Source organism: Mus caroli, chromosome 14 (genome assembly GCF_900094665.2).
Source record: "Mus caroli chromosome 14, CAROLI_EIJ_v1.1, whole genome shotgun sequence".
Classification (NCBI taxonomy): domain Eukaryota; kingdom Metazoa; phylum Chordata; class Mammalia; order Rodentia; family Muridae; genus Mus; species Mus caroli.
In genome coordinates this window covers 29,131,290-29,148,812 of record NC_034583.1, presented here as the reverse complement: position 1 = coordinate 29,148,812, position 17,523 = coordinate 29,131,290, and the positions used below count along the sequence as shown (strand labels likewise).

The window sequence follows — 17,523 nt, the reverse complement described above, 5'->3', positions numbered from 1 at the left end:
ACTAAAACATGTGTTTTATGGAGAGGCTGAAAAGGTGGAGGAGATAAGTACTTTTGTGACCAAACCTGCTCAGTCAGTCAACAGGTTCTCCAGCGCTAGAGTGAAGATTAAAAAGAGAAAAGACAGTTAGACAAGGTTGTAGCATGACCCCAGGCAGTTCTGAGGCTGAGGCAGGTTTATTTTTCCCAATCTGCTTTTATACCATTTTAATTACCTGCAAGTATTAGGGGTGAGTAGTACAATGAGGAACAGCAAGACAATAAACACAAGTCGGCAAGGAACTAGCAAGACAATAAACAAAGTCCCCAGATCACTGTTGCTAAGGGCTTATCAGGATGATCATGATATCTGAGCCTACTTCCCCATCCTTGCCTGAAGTCACATTCATGTCTGAAGCCTACTTCTTTGTTCTACCCTAAAATCAGATTCTTGCCTGAACTTACTTCCTTGTCATGCCCTAATGTCAGATTCTTGCCTGAATATATTTCTTTGTCTTGGCCTAATGTCAGATTCCTGCCTGAAGCCCATTTCCTTGTCCTTGGCCAAACCTACCAAGTGGCCCCCAAAATCTCTCCATACCTTTGATTCTTTGATGACTTCCAAGTCACTTGTCTTATAAAATTATAGCATCGCTGTTATCTGTTACTAAAGGGGAAAGGATTGCGATTTAGAAAGGGCAGAATATCTTATTCCTGTGTCTATAGCTCACCTGAGTATAACCTGAAAGGCAGAATAGAGGGAAATTGAACACACTGTCCATGAAGTGTTGTTTTCTGTAATGGAAGCCATGGAGAGTTCTAGGGCTGATCCTGATGATGATGAAATTTCAGTCATTTGGAGCCATGACTACTAACCTGCCGCAGACCCTCTGAGCCCCTTTGTCTGTGTGGAACCGGTCTCTGGGGCAGGTGGGCAAAGTGTCGGATGGGATGACAGACAGATGTACACAGGAGAGGTCGTGTAGAATCTGAATGTATTTTGTCAAATAGAGCATCAGACTTTTTATGCAGAAGACAATAAGGAAGTTGGGTGACACACCAGCAAGGTACAAAGAGGTTACTGGATTCTTACAGAAAACAGGAATGTAAACACAGAAGGTCTAATGGAACCGCCTGGGATAGAATTCATTGTTAACAACTGGGATCAAAAAGGGCTCCACCTAAGATTCGCTTAATCTTAGAAGCTAGGGTCAAGGGCTTCGTGCCCTTGCCATAGTTCTTATTTTAGTCTATTGTATAGTCCACCTTCCCCTTAGGCCATTGTAAATACATGTGTATGGGTGTAACTCAGCTATAGTCTTAGAAGCCAGGTGTGAGGTCTTTACTCTCCTAGGGCAAGGGCTTTCACACCAAGTCATGGTTCTAACTAGGGAGTTCCGTTCTAGCTAACCATCTCATGAATAAAGCAATACTCTAAAACCACAGCCCACTCTACTTCCCAAACCATTGTAAATTCCTGTATATGGGAGTGACTTGGCTTTTATTCTAAGTGATAGTGTAGTACCAGAGGCTATTCTAAATGTCAGTGAATAAGCAACATTCTTACTGAATTTCAAGCCCATGGTCTTGCTCAAGGACGAGTTGGAACACTGGCAGAAGGCTTTAGCTATGTCAGAATTCAATCTTAAAAGGCACTTATAATAGGATAATACTAAAGGAGAGCACGTGGATCCATACACTAGACTAACTCGGGAACGGAAAATTAATGTATGGGTTAGAGAGAATGCCAGACTCCAAGAGCGAGTTTCTGTGAAACTCTTTTGCCTCGAGAGTAGCTTTTAAGCTTCTCGGCTTGTCAAACGGACTCGACCAGAGTGCATGGCACTAACCCGCTCCAATGGGAAAGCCTACTCTTGATGACTAGACAGCATTGTTAGACTTGGTTGCTTGGAATGTACTTCATTGGCATGAGGGTAAACTAAGAAACTCCTGGAGCCAGAAGGTGGTTTGGAAAGGTGCTGTCTCAGTTTTTGGCTTTGTATCATGAACATCTAGAAATAGCATTACTAAAACTGAGCATGAAAGTAACAAATTTAGAAGTTGTGGTTTTGGTTTTGACTGCTTTGTAGTGGAAGAGATGTCAGGGTCAGTACAGACCAGATGACAGAGCTTGCTTCTGAGCCACCACAGGTGTCTACATAGGATTCAGAAACACAGCTTGTTATTCTGAGGTAGCAGAGGACTAAATAAAGATGCCAGACTGTAGCTGGTGGGTTAGATAAAAGCTATTGGAGAGTTTGTTTATCTGCAGAGAAGCTGTCTTTCTCCTGCATGCAGTGAAGACCCTAGGCAAAGGGGTGGTGTGCTTCATTTATTGAATATGACCATTATCAAGGTGTCAATAAGTACTGTGATTAAGGGGTCCATTTTGTATGGTGTCACCTCTGCTATAACTGTGTTGCTGTAAAATCAAGCAAAAGACTGAGTTCTTACCAGATATTGTCTCAGTCCTCTTTCAGTTTTAAACTTAAAATATTAGTAAAAACAGGCAGGGGAGCTTGGCGTGGTGGCGCACACCTTTAATCCCAGCTCTTGGGAGGCAGAAGCAGGTGAATTTCTGAGTTTGAGAGCAGCCTGGTCTACAAAGTGAGTTCCAGGACAGCCAGGGCTACACAGAAACACTGTCCTGAAAAAACAAGAACAAAACCAGGTAGGAGTGGGGAGAAGGTATGTCAAGGGACTAATTTTTGCAGTGATTATTTTCCAGTGGGATTGAAGCAAAGGCCTTGTGTGTGGTGTGTGTATGTGTTTGTGTATGTGCTGGCCTTGTCTTTCCCTCCCCCTCCCTTCCTCCCTCCCCCTCCCCCCTACTGCATTTGGTTGTGGAGGGAGCTAGCTACTGAGCCCCAGAGATCCTTCTGTCTGCCTCCAAAGGGCTGGGTTTGCTGGGAATCTCAGTTTGTAAGCACTGTTTTGAAGGAGTGCTATTTCTTCAGACCCTAAAACAAAAGTCTCTAATGCTTCTCTGTTGGGTATACCCCTGAGATTCCATGATGGTTGTAAAACATTAATTGATCCTGCTTGGAATAGTATAAAAGGCTGGAAGATACTGATTCTTTTGTTTATTGTGAAGACTTATGTATGTTTTCATTTCTATTTTTATTTTATGTGTATTTTGCTTGCCCACATGTATGTCTGTATAACATGTGTATGTCTGCTGCCCTTGGAGCACAGAAAAGGGTGTTGTATCCCCATAACTGGAGTTAGAGATGGTTGTGAGCCACCATGTAGGTGCTAGGAACTGAGTCCTCTGGAAGACTGGGAAGTGCTTTTAACTGCTGAGCTAACTCTCCAGACACTCTTGTCTGTGTTTTGAGTTGATTTCATAAAATTATTTTCTTTGGCTTAGATTTAAATTCCTTATCCACTTATTTGATTCCTCTCCTCAATCTTTGAAGATTTGTTTAAAAACAAAAGTACTTTAAGCCTTTCTGGCAATTCAGTTCTCTAATCATCTTTGTTTTACATTGTTGCCATACTGTCCAGTTTGTGGGCCTGTTCTAGTGGAGTGTTGTCTAACACCTACACAGGAATTGGAGTTTGTCTAACACCTACACAGGAATTGGAGTTTCCCGTGAATAGATAATAATTTTTATTTAGTAGATACCCTGCTGGTCCTTTTACAAAGCAGGAATTCTGGTGTAGCTATGGATATGTATGTGAGAATAAGTAGTGGCCAATCAATAAAGCATAGCCAGCCACTGTTAGTCACCTTGTTTTCAGTATCTACCTCAGTTCTGCTTGAAGTTGAGTTCTCTAGCAAGTCTAGCTTTCAGCACAGTATGCTGTTGTGCACTGTCAGGCAGGGAGAAGGCTGAGTGAAGGTCTTCTTTTAGAGTCTTCCCACCGAGCGTCCTAAGACTGCTGCTCTGTAGCCTACTCTTGACTCCCTCTACCCGGTCTTATAGATCTTCTTTTTCCTTTTGGTACATCTCTGCACCTGTGAGTGTCAAGAGGAAGGCAAGGGAATTGTGTTTGCTGTGGTCTCAGTATTCGCAAAGCTAATCACTGCTAATTCAAGCCTAAATGTTAAATAACAAGATACAATTTTCAATTTTAATAGTGTTAAACTGTATTAAAATAAGAATCACCCATGGTCAGTGAGATGGCCCAAGGTGGTAAAGATGCCTGACAACATGCACTCTGTTGTTCAGAAAGTACATTCTGGAAGGAGATAATTGACTCCCACAAATTGTCCTCTGACCTCGATACTCATCCTGTGGAATATACTAACACACACTAAACATTTTTTAAAGTTTTAAAAAACATTCTAAAGAAAGACAAAAGAAAAAATTAATAAAGGAAAAAAGATCTTTTGGAAAAAATATACTCAATCTAATATGTGTCAGTAATTACTCAATATGTAAGTGATCTGAATGTCTTTAATCAGAGTTAAATTTGACTTAAAAGTGATAATCTAATCATATATAACCCAGCCTTTAAGCATGGGGCACACAGACTGTGGCATATAACAAAGGCTGCAGAGGATGAACATGATGCTGGCCCAAGTGGGTGAGCATTCTTAGTTCCGTCTCTTCTAGCACCTGCTTTCTGTTTTGTGGTCTGTCTCTTTTCTCAGTACTGACTCATATACACACTAGCCTAGACTTTCCATTGTTTCCTTCATGTCCTGTAAGGATGTTTCCCATTCTTCCTTCCTATCTATAGTCTAGTTCCCATATTTTCTTTTTATCTGTTTGTCTTTACACAATTGCATTAAAAGTTCAAAAATAGGGCTAGTGAGATGATTCAGTGGGTAAGAGCACCGACTGCTCTTCCAAAGGTACTGAGTTCAAATCCCAGCAACCACATGGTGGCTCACAACCACCCATAATGAGATCTGACACCCTCTTCTGGTACGTTTGAAGACAGCTACAGTGAGCTTATACTAATAAATAATTCTTTTAAAAAAAGTTCAAAAATAAATTTTGAGTAAAATAGTATGAATAACTTAAAATTTAACAGATAAAAAAAGATTAGCTTAGGTTGGCTTGGTAGATTTCAGAATAAACAAATACCTAGGGATGTTGGGCATAGAGGTAAATTTCTGTAAATCCCAGCACTTGGAAGTATCATACCCCCCACCCCCCACCCCACAAACACACACACACACACACACACACACACACACTGACAAGAAGGCAGGACACAATAGTGTTAAATATATATGCATACACATCCAAATGAAACACCACAAATGCAAAGGAGGACAGATGAGACGCTTACAAGAGGCTCAACCGGAGGGCAGTGATGAAGGGGCTGTGCACAATTTTGAGAGCTTTGCATCTCCTGTAAATGTCACCTTCTACTGGCATTTTTCTGGGACTTCCATAACTATAATGAGGTTTGACAACAAAGAGAGGCTGCCGGGAAGATTGAGGTTCTTCCAACTCTGAAGACAAAAGGAAAGAGCCAAAGTACACATCAGTTCAAAGAGCGAAGTGAACAGGCTCACCCCATAGTTCTTGGGCTCCCATAGAGAAGGCTTAGCCTGGTGCCAACTCTAGTATGGCCTTCAGGTTATAGAAAGGCCTTCCCATGAGACTTATGGGACAGGTAGAGAAGATCCCGCCTTGGCTGGTGTCATTTCTATCCCTAAGTGATAGTCATGTCTGTAGAGTCAAGGAGTGGTCTGGTTTAAAATAAGGAAGACAGACACAAATTGGGGGTAGAAATGCCAGCCTTTCTTATTCTGCTTTTAGTTGCCTTGTGGGCCTAACTAAAAAGTCAGAAGTTTTCAGCAAAAGCAGTTTTTAAGTATCTGTTATATGAAGAATATGCTAATTTGACAATGACTGAATGGACCTTCAGCATTCTTACTCAACATAAAGTTATTTGTTGCCAAATGATGGAGAGATGTCCTGAGAAATATAATAGGTGATTTTGCTCTTTTGTGAATATCATAGAGTGTACATAAATGAACTAAGAAGGCTATAATTTCATCAGGCTGTACAATCTTAGGCGAGATTAACACTTGTCGAGTTAATATATGGAGTCTGCCTTAGCTGAAACGACTCACGCAATGTATGCTTGTTGAACACAGTGGCTAGTCAATACAGTAAGGTACAAAGAAGTAATTCAAATTTTTATTTTCAAATAACATTATGGTTATAGAGCATATCATGGAATCTATCAATAGTAATATTTGTAAATTTTCTAAGTACAAAGTGAATATATAAAATGTTCATTTCACCTTGTGCATGCAATTCCCACACTCATATAGAGCACCATGAGTTCAAGACAAGCTTTCTCTATAATGAGACCCTGTCTTCAAAACAAAGCAAGAAGAAAGCAAAGAATGCTCTTAAGAATTATGCTGATTTAGGAAATGGCGTAGTAGTTCTGTAGGAACTCCTTACTCCTAGGACACACTCAGAAGGTACATTTACTTGGCTAGTTGTTTAATACCAGGCATAATTTCTCTGTTGTTAAGTGAGCCTTCAGTCCAATTAGATGGCTTCTCGTCACCACTAATCTATAAGTACCACCGTTACATCCTTAGGCATAGCTTGCCATGCTGGGCATCTTTGTGTTCACAGACGTTCCACAGCTGGGGAGGACCATTGATTGTTTCCCTCCTTTAGTGGATTACGTAACACTTTACAGTTGTGTAATACCGAGTCCTCAGGAAAGAGACCTGTTCCAGCTCAAATCCTTAAAGACCTGTGTTCAAAACCCATGGCATCTTCAGCTGTAGGGATTTACTTCCAACTTTTGGAGCAACAAAAGGGCAACAGCAATAGCTTGTGTTGTTTTGAGAGTCTCTTAGACTCTTAACCAACATCTTAAAAGGTTTCTCATACCTGATACTGGGTTTTCATTAGATATGGCTCTTGCAGGGGCTGTTAATCACTCCAACTGGTACAACTTAATTTAAACTACATAATGTATGTATACATGTGTACTTACATGTACTAATTTTAGGTAAATATGAAATGATTATTTTCTTTCATTTTCAAACATGATTAATGTTATTTTCCCTCCTCCTCCTTACTTCTGTATTATCCTCCCCTTCCTCTCCTGAGTTAAAAATTCTTTCTTGTTTTTCTCATTTCCCCCTTTGTATCACCTGCATCCTGCTATTTCCCTCTCGAGGTGGGGACATCCAAAATATAGTACAGATGAATTTTTTAAAATAATTTTAAAAATTAAAACTACTTTATTCTTACAGTACAGATGATAAATCTAAGTTATTATGTGATGATACTTTCAAAATAAATGTCTATATAAGTTATAAGTATCCAGATGAGGTCATGGTATTCTTCCTCCTTGTGTTCACAGGATATTCTGAATAACCTTGAGTCGTGTGACCTTGAGGATGATGACCTTATGTTGGATGTGGATTTGCCGGAGGATGCGCCTCTTGAAAATGGTAAGTGATGACCAGTGGTAAGTCTCCAGATGCATGCATGCAAATGGCTGGATTGTAGCCAGCTTCTTAATCTCACTGGAACCGTTAGAGGGAGAATGAGCCTTTACTGGTGTGAGATAGGTTTACTTGTGTGTTACATGTTTAAAACCTGATTATGTTTGTCTTAAATATAATTCTGTATGATTCAACAACTTTCTATACCTTTATCGAAACAAATGGTAGTGTATGTATGTGTTTAACAACCCAGTTTTCCCTCACTTTTCTTTATTTTGAATTTCAAAAGAAATACACGTAGAGAAGCATTTGTACTGTAAAGCGGTATAATATATCTGGTAACTATTTTAAGGTCAGCTCTGGGAAAGCACTCACCTTCTGACTGAGCCATACATTACCTTTTGACTCCTCTGTACCGGTAGGTGCTTAATCTGCTCTAATCTCCCTGGTGGTGACTGCTTGAGTTCCTTGCTGCCTACCCAAATGCTCTGGATTCTTGAATGAAAGACACACACACACACACACACACACACACACACAGCCTTATATCTAATATGCCTAAATCAGCTGAATGACTGGGCCACTCCCACACTTCCACATTGCTAACCCCTCCCCTTGGATACTTCTGAATTATTACTCACTAAAACCTATATTCCATCTTTGCTACTCTCTTCCCAACTCTTGCATGATTGTACACTCTCTCTTCTATAGCTCTCAATTCTGCATCTTATTCCTTTCTTGGCAATGGTGATTCTCCCCTTTCCTGAGTCCCTTGCCTCCCCAAAAGTCCTGCCTCTGTCTCTCTGCTGAGCCATTGGCTGCTGGAAACTTTATTTACCAGTCAAAGCCAACTGGGGGCAGGTCACCTAGTCTCTTGAAAGCAGTCGGGCAGGTTCCTGTGTAATTTTGGGAGCTGAATTAACACAAATAACATTAGAACCAATCCACAACTTCTAATTTTAGTCTTCCTTTATCACTGTGTCCCAGTATCCAACAATGTAGGGCTTTAGATAATTTATGTGCAGAAGGGATCTTCTGTTCTCTTGTCTCCAGTAGTATAGCATGCATACCCAGGGTTTCTGTATTCGGAAATAGTAAGAGAGCCAAAGACACCCTTGGGAGTGGGGTTGAACAGTCCTGCTGTTCTGGGAAGAATGGCTGACACCGTTGAGGGTTCTCTGTCAGTAAACATTTGTATGGCATCTCAGGTTTCCCCAGGAGCAGGGAAAACAGTACAAAGGATGAATTCCTTTTTATGATGCTAGAACAGTGTGGGTATTTTCAGAAACTGAGTGTATTTGTTCTAAGTGTGCTTTCTTCTCCCCACCACATCAGTCATATTGCTATTGGTTAGACTCCTTTTTTCATTTCTGGAAAAGGTTCTCTGTTACAGTCTAAAGAATGAACATGTGTTTATTTCCCTGATTCATGGATCTTGAATTACCTGGGATGGCATAGCCTCTGAGACTGTATAGATTACTGAGGAGTTCATTATTTTAGGAGTCTGCAGCTGCTTTGGGCTCATTATTCTTAGGATAAATCACTGAAGTAGAACTCGGTAAGCAGAAACTCACATCGTACATACAGCTTAAAATCAGGACACTCATTTTAACCATGATGACAGCATGTGTTATGACCTAGCCTGCCCCACTAAAATTGCTAACAGTGAGAAGCTCAGTAGGCTATGACTGAGCTTGGATTTATAAATCTGTTCAGTGAAATGCTGAAGGCATTATTACAGGAGTGACTTTCCTGTGGTGCGTCTGGCTCTTGGGGTACCGCTGCAGCCAGAATGGAGTTCCAGTCCTAAGAAAGAAAAATTATAGCCAACACCAGGAAAAGCAGGAAGCTGAGCTGCCAGCCTGAGGGTACTTCTGGGAGATGATACCGAGCACCCAGGAGATGTAGTGGTAGACACTGCTTTCCAGAGCTCTATAGAATGGAATTCCCTACAACAGTATAGCAGTTCAGTAGGTGATGGAAACTGTGTTGCTGCTGGGAAATCTGAGAGATCAAAGGCTACACTGCTTTGGAGCACAAAAGAAAATAAAATGTAAACCATCAAGAACGACTGAGCACACAACAAGACCTAATACTGCAGGAGATGTGGCATGCTTTTGTTTTCATGTTTGTCAAGGCTGGTAGTGAAGGCTGAGGGATTTCTCTCTTTGGGGTAAGTCACAGCAAAGGTAGTGCATGCCACTTTGACAGGGTTACTACAACTTCTCTTTAGAAATTTTATTCCCTTTCTAAGCTGATGCATGAAGCACAGATCAAACCAGTCTTAGAACCTCTCTCATTTGTAGAGCATAGCCTAGTTATTCTCATGTTAGACAGACAAAGAATGTCAGAGAGATTGCAAATATTTGAGGTCTTTATTGAATCCACATGAGTGTGAAGTAGACAGGAACTCCAGTAGCAGTACATATATGGTACAGATGTTTTCCTAAAAGAAAACACAATATTGACTATTTTGCACTGAAAAAATACTAAAGAAACCAGTATTGACCTAAAATTAGTTCTTTCTGTAGGTACCCAAAATAGAGTAGTATTTATGTTTACAGGAGGGTGGAAAGTAACTATTTAAATACTTTTGGCTGTAGGATAAGAATGCTGGAAGGACTGGTAGGTTAGGGATCTTTTAACATATTGTTGACTGCTGACTGTAGTGGTCATTGGCATCTATTTCAGAATGTTATACAAGTTTGAGAAGAAGTTGCATTGGGTCTCTGAACCCTAACATGTTTCAGCTTCATTAATTCTGCTGGTATTATTGGCATTTGTACCCCAAAGAAGACAGGCACGCCAGTGAAACCTTCCATAAGGACTTGATCTGGTTACAGGTTATATGACCTCATTAGGAACAGGTGTTCCTTTACTGAATAGAAAGTTCATTGTGTGTGTGTTGGGGGTTGTTTGTGTATGTGCATGTATGTGGGAGCGTGTTTTCCTGTCTGTGTATGAGCTCGGAGGCCAGAGGTTGATAAGGCGTGTGCTTCTCCCTTGCTCACCTCTTTATTGTTTGAGACCGAGTCTCTTCTGGAATTTAAGTTCCTCATTTTGCCTAGACTAGCTGGTCATTGAATTCCAGGATGTTCTAGTGGCCACCCACCTTGGGCTGGGGGCACAAGGCATCCATGGCCAAGTCCCGTTTGTGTGTGGATACATGGAGGTTTAGAACTCCGAGCCTCTTGATAAAAGAGTAATGTTTCCTTTTGAGCCATGACTGTAGGCTCTGTAAAAGGAGGAAGTCAGGAAGAGAGGGCTTATCTGATGATCGCATTTGTGTGCTAGTCTCTGAGTGTGGGATGTGTGTACCAAGCCAGGGGAGGAAAGAATGTCTTAGTGTAATAACCATTACACTAAGTTACAGTCTAGAATTTGGGGACATGTACTTCTGAGTGTTGTGGTGACTCTTGGATGACTATGTAACACTAATGCAGTTTAGGATGATGCTATAGTTTATGTATGCTAATAGAACATTTGACTACTTACTGGTAGGGAAGTAAGTAAAACATTTGCATACTTAAAGCTCTAAGTGCTGTCCTGTGACATTTGTGGTGGAGATGAGAAAGAGCAGCACTGGGTCATGTGGAATGACAGCACAGGTGAAAGGCACCTGAGTCGTGAAGGAGGAGACAAAGTCAACTATTTTTCTAGCTTTAACTCTGTCACAGTTTTTCCTTAAATAGTCTTGGATACGTGAAGAAAAAAATGTAATTAATAGTGAAAGTGAACAAGCCTGAGGTGGAGCCCCACAGCCTCAGAATGGCTATCCTAACTGAGCAGATGTTCCTTAAGATGTGTGGGGTTTGAGACTGGGCAAGTGTGTGTTTGATTGACTACCTTTGATGTAGCTGTGTGATGGTTTTTTTGGGAGTTCTTTACAATATGGTAATATTTTAGTAAAGATAAAGCAAACACTTACAAGGCGCCTTTTGTTCTTTTGAGAAGTTTATGTAGAAGTTTAAAGGTAAACAGGCAGCCAAGTGCTCCGGTTTCTGGACCAGGCTTGTGTTCATTGCCCAGTTTTCTTCCTCTCTCCCTGTCGGTTAGTAGTTGTTTTCCTATGTCCTTGTAAAATTAAGGGTGTTCAGAGATCCCATTGTTTATCCTCTGTGTGACTGAGGTAGACCATCTGTCTTCTTTCTTCTTGTGTGAGATATTATTTTATTTCGAGCCTCAATCTGCTATTATTATTATTATTATTATTATTATTATTATTATTATTATTATTTTGGACTCATCCCAGATCTTCAAGCTTAGATACCTAGGTGGTTTTCTCTAATTTCTTTTTAATGGAAAATTTTCATAGACAGTGAGGAAGATGGGGTGGTATTTGTTTTAGAATCCTGTGAATACTTTCTGAAGGTGTTCATCTGTTCCTGATGCCTGCTCTGAATTTAGCTGTCACCCTGCTCCTATGTCCTTGCAGGCCTGATTCAGAGCTCAGGCTGTTTTTGCAGGAAAGACTTAGTCAGAAAACCCTTTTCTATACTGTCTGTCTTCTGTGCTCCATTCTTGGTTTTTGTTTATTTGGTTTTGTTTTTTTGAGATAGGGTCTGTGTAGCTTTGGTTGGCCTACAACTGTGTGTAGACCAGGCTGACCTTGATGCCACAGAGATTTCACTTGCATCTGCCTCCTGAGTACAGGAATTAAAGGTGTATACCACCATTCCTGGCTCCCACCGTAGGTTCATAAACTGCTGCCATATTCATTACAATGTTTTGCATCTTTGTTTTTGTATGCAGTGTCTTTTAATTCTGAACTAGTTGAGACAGATCTGCCAACACTATATATGACTCCTAAGAACTCTTCTGGATTTTCCCCAGTGCCATGTAGACCTTTTATTCTGGATTTTCCCCAGTGCCATGTAGACCTTTTAGCCATGATTCAAAGCAGAGAAGACCAGACTCTGCAGTTTTCCCTGTTCTGAAAGCATTTAGCTTCACCATATACTGTACCGAAAAGACCTTCGTCTAGTTTAAAGGGACTGGCAACAGGTCAGAGGGCGAGGTGCTTCAGAGGGAAATCCAGGAGGCATGGAATTGTGGGCTAGGGATCATGAAACATTTAGGCTTGAGTTGTGACTTGGAAGGAAGAGTTGTACTGAGTGAGAGATTGTTTTAATTTTGCAAGATGTTCTTTTTTTCTAAACCTTGACCTGAATTAGTATACCAAGGAATTTCATAAGGAAACAGTTTTGCAATCTGAATTTCTTTTGGAAGGCTATTGGATGTTTGCAATTGGTTCTTTCTGTTGTGGGATGCCTCTTTCTGTTGTAGTGTGTTTCGCAATATTTCTGGTATGTCAGAAACACAGATGTGTTGCCTTTCCTCTGTTTAGGAAATTCTAATGGCCAACCCATCGCCCACAAACACACACCTGGCATTTGGCACATCAGAGTATAATCCTCAGGTTAGTGGCTTGCCCTAGTGAATATCTTCTCTGTATATAGCCACGCTGTTTAGACTTTAGACTTTGTTGAAAGGATGTTTTCCTAACCACTTTCTGACTCCCACACAAAGGTCACTTGCCGACTAGACTTTACATGATTTTTTTTTTCTTTTTAAAAACTAAATTCCAATTGAAAACTTTCTTGATAGCATAAAACCTTCTATAAAGTGCACTCACCTCAGGCTTTGGGAGTCATGATGCCATCCTATCTTTCAGCCAATTACTTATTCAACAATTATTATCTCTGTCATCCTTACTCTCATGGGACTTGGAAGTTGTAAGAGAAAAAGCTAGGATATCATGTTGTGTTCCTTTATCACACCAGGGAAAATGATCCCTAGCCTCACATAGCCACTCTCACACCACAACCCTCTGTTAGCTGTGTTAGATCCTTTTCTCTCTCCAGCGGGTTAACACCCAGATTATCTGTCTCTTAGAGTACTAGAACTAAAGTATGCTGCCATTTGTTATTTGGAACTAGTGACCACCTTCAGAAGGAAGGAAACTGCTCTCCAAAAAACTCTTCAGGTCGTGGTTAGGGTTACGCTTGGCCGAAGGTGTTTTTAGATCAGCATCTTAACTTAGCTCTAGTATTTTGAGTTGCAGTAGCTTTAGGCTTGTCCTCCTCTGAGATTTATCACAGGTACCATCTTCGTACAGCATTACACATTCAGGGGGACTTCATTCCTTTGTGGTCACACTGTTCTGTTCCTTGCAGGCCCTAGAACTTGGTTTATCTCCGTCTTGGGAATCTATTGTTTTTATTTCCTTTCTATTCTGTATCTTTTGTTCTGTAAAGAACTGTCTTAGTATTTCCCGGATAACTACCACTAATGTTTTAATAGTACCATCTTAGCTCGATTCTGATGTTTGTAGAGATGTGCTGGACGGGTAGATGCTGGAGAGAGTGTAGGAGTAGCACTCCCAGGAGAACTCTCAGGAGTTCTGAAAGTTATGTCTCAAGTTTGATCTTTGATCTTTTGCAGTTGTGGCAGATGTGTGTCCAGCTAACCCTCTGTGAGGATTGAGTTCAGGTTTCTTAATGATCCCTAGTTTGGAGTCTGGTCACTAAAGCAGCACACACAGTAATTTGTGTGATGCCGTAGATCTCACGTGTGGCCATCTGGCCTGTTTGCTTGCCTCTTGCTACTCTTTGCAATATGCTGATTTTTATTCTAGCAATATACCTGGTCATTCTAATAGCAACATTGATTTCTTTGGTACTAGCTATTTCTCTTTCCAAATTAAAGGTAAAAGTAGCTGAACTGGAGGGGTGTTTTACTGCCAGGTGCAAATGCTCTGGGACTCAGTGCACCCATGAGTGTGAGCATCCATGAGTTTGCTGGGCTTGTTACTGAAGAGGCTACACAGAAATATGCTTTAAGCTTTTAAGATTTACTTTTTAAGTTTTCCTTTGCCACCTCACTTCTACTGCCATCATTCAATGAAGCAATCATTAGACCTTTATTTTCCTTAGGTTTTTCACAACCAAACTTAAGTTCTCATAATTTTAACAATAAAAGGACAAGACATTATTGGAAGTAATTTCATGTTATACTTTTAAAAGCTGTCTCTACAAAAGAGAACAGTGTGTGCAGACTCCTCCTGACTGCACACAACCCTGAGTGTGCTTGTGAGGGAGGCTAAGTTGTTTGCTATGCTCTTTCTGCATCATCTTTGTATAAATGAGCAACTTTTTCATCTTCTGTAATGAGACAATCAGCAAATTTCAAAGCCAAGTATCTGGTTAATGATTACAGACAGTTAAGACAAGTTTTAAAAATCACGGTTATACTGATATGTAAAGGTTTTTATCACAAGGAATTGTGAACCTTTTCATTTAGTTCTTGGACTGGAGAGGCCCTTCCTGTTCCGTGGCATGGGTTAGTGTTTAGGAGTATTTTTAGTAACAGTCCTAACTGAGTAGCTATGTAAGCACGGAGCGAAGATGGAGTCACAGGGCAGGCTGGGCTTGCTTCCCACAGGGAGGGCTGGGAGTGGAGCAGGAAGGAAGGCCTGTTTGAGCGGCGCCTTGTGTGCAACTATGTCTGAGTAGGCAGCCGGCAGCACAATGTCTCCCTTGTACCGAGTAGCTTTCTCAGAAAGCGCTCCGAGATGTGAGGGCACTGCATTTGGGTGAGTGAAGAGGCTCGGCCGGCCGCCTCAGGGATTCTTGTGGAGGTTCTGTGGTGTTCGGATTTCAGGAGTGGACTGTTTGTTGTTACGAGCGCTGGCTTTGGCTTCAGGAACAGTCTAGCTTTCTGAGCCAGCTCTGTCGCAGGCAGATTGGAGCAGTTTATGCTTTAAAAGTGTGAGCTTTATTTAAAAACACGATCGTCTATGATGAAAGTTTAATTTGTGCTTCTTGAGGCTGAGAAACATAATTGAGGCACTCCTTTCTAAGAATGGGTGCTGTGCTGCTCTTAAGATCTACGTTTTCCTATCGTCATTGTTTGTATTTGAAATAGGTAATGTTGATTTTAGGAAAGTTTTCCTGTATTTTAAAACAGTCCAACAGCTAGTTGTTCACTTAAGTGGTTGCTAGAGAAGTATTGTAATTTACTTCAGTTTGCATATATGAAGTTCAGTTTTCACTGTAAGAACTGGTTTCCTTTGGAAAACTATTTTTTTTTTATTATTTAGCATACATGGTTGGTGCATTTAGAATTAAAAAATACTTTTAGCAGCATTTAATTATCAGGCTTAGTAGTTAACTTTTTATAGTGTGCACATATTTATAGACTGTTGCTTTTTAATCTGCCCAGTGGAGTGTGACAATATGAACCGCTTTGACCGAACAGACAGAAATGCACGACAGTCGCAGGACGGATTTTGGAAAAGGCCACCCCAGAGGTGGAGTGGACAGGACCATTACCACCTTAGCCATCCTGATCACTACCATCACCATGGAAAAAGTGACTTGAGCAGGTGAGTCTGCTCTAACTATGGCTTCATGTCTGTCCTCTGCCTAACATGACTAACAGTTCTGTTTCCTAGCTGATACTGCCTGGTTTGCAAAGTACCCAAACCAGCTCAGGTTATGCGTGATATGTAATTGTTGCAGTAACTAATCATTCCCTAGCTGAAGTCTTTTCTTAGTAGCTTTTCACAGGTTTGCAAATGCCATTTGTGCCTATGACAGAAACTGTTAAGTTGTGATTGACTTGAGGTGGGGCTCTTAATTTTAGAATTAATGAATGTTGACTTTATTATTTTATAATTTTTAAAAATAATATTGTAAAAAGTAACTACTAAGTTATTGGTTTTATTTTGCTTACAAGTTAAAAATATAAAATTCCACAAATACTGATAAAGGAGGCCATATGACACTAGAAGTACTTTGCATTTTGAAGCATAGAATGGTATGAAATTGGATCAGACCGTGTCCTATAATGTGGTCACAGCCATTCACACCTGGGGGCAGAGGTTCACCTGCTGTAGATTAGCTTTGCAAGTTAAGTCTGTTTAACGCTCTGCACACTGCAGTCTTCAGTGCACCATTGGTGAGCGGCTTAAAAATGCTTTTTTGTGAGTATTTTCCATGGATCAGGATGAAGGTGTGTGCTGTAGCTGGTTTGTGGTAAACAGTGGCAGTTTTGTTTTTATTTTTTTTTCTAATTAAAATTTTTTGAACATCTCATTCCACAAACTATTTATGTTTATCATGGAGTGTATTACACTGAGACGAAAATTAATAGAAGAAAAATACATGTTCCTCTGTGCTCTCTAAAATAAGAAACAGGGTTGTTGCTAAGGGTCCTGTAGCAAAGCAAAGCAAAGCACAAAGTTTGACACATTGTCAGCAGATGCATACTGTGTATAAGACGGAGCATTTGTTCCTCCTGGATTTATTCACTGTAAAAGACAAATACAGAGGGAGCTATCACGTGTGAGTTTGGATGTACACTGGATAGGTCCTGGGTGACCGAGTAATATTCTTAACTCTTCTTTGTTATGTTCTTCTGTATAAGCTGAACAAGTTCTAGTCTGATAAAATATTCTTCAGTAGTTTAAGGAAAAATTGGATCCACCCGAGTCTTTGTGTTGGAGTAAACACTCAGAAGGGTGCAATTAGGCAGTCTAGCAGAATGCATACAGTACTTCTGTTGTACACTCTGGCTTCGATGGGAACAGCTTCCGAGTCGATCCTGCCAGGCAAGAGCCTGCTGTAAAGATTGCCTTGCATCCCTCTTGTCTAATCTGAGATATGTGTTTATAGTGAGTTAAACTAAGGCTGGTGTATGAAGCCTAAGTGACAAGCATTGAGTGTCAAGTTCTTTTTGCTTCACTGTCACCATAGCACCCAGCAGAAATGGCTAACAGACAGGATAGGGTTGTTTTCACTCAGTTTCAAAGTTTGAGTCAATCAGAGCAGGAAAGGAATGGCAAAGCTCGTGGTTTGAGGAACAAATGGCAGAGGTTCCTTACATCACTACACACCAGGAAGTAGAGTTTGAGGCTGGAACTAACTGCCAGGTATAACCTGCAAAAGGTCAACCATTTCTACCAGCCTCCTCCCATACATTCTCCAGCTTCCCAGAATATCATTACCATCTGGGATCAAACACTCAGAACATGAGCCTGTGAGAGATACGTCATATTCAAACCATAACACATGCGCCTTTAATCCCAGCGCTCGGGAGGCAGAGGCAGGTGGATTTCTGAGTTCAAGGCCAACCTGGTCTACAGAGTGAGTTCCA

The 17,523-nt window shown here is 40.8% G+C and overlaps 1 protein-coding gene across 10 annotated transcripts in view; it reads left to right on the top strand.

Annotated features, from left to right (window-relative positions):
• The window catches only part of Ccser2 (coiled-coil serine rich protein 2), a 95,957-nt gene that overhangs the window by 36,122 nt on the left and 42,312 nt on the right, over positions 1-17,523 (top strand). For 7 of the 10 annotated variants that reach the window (XM_021181387.1, XM_021181385.2, XM_029469324.1 and 4 more), the window contains 2 exons: positions 7,281-7,371; positions 15,589-15,751. In XM_021181387.1, the coding sequence (XP_021037046.1) occupies positions 7,281-7,371; positions 15,589-15,751 (254 nt within the window). Of the gene's footprint in view, positions 1-7,280; positions 7,372-14,472; positions 14,960-15,588; positions 15,752-17,523 lie in introns of those variants that run through there. The other 3 variants (XM_029469325.1, XM_021181390.2, XM_021181389.2) reach the window with 3 other exon arrangements.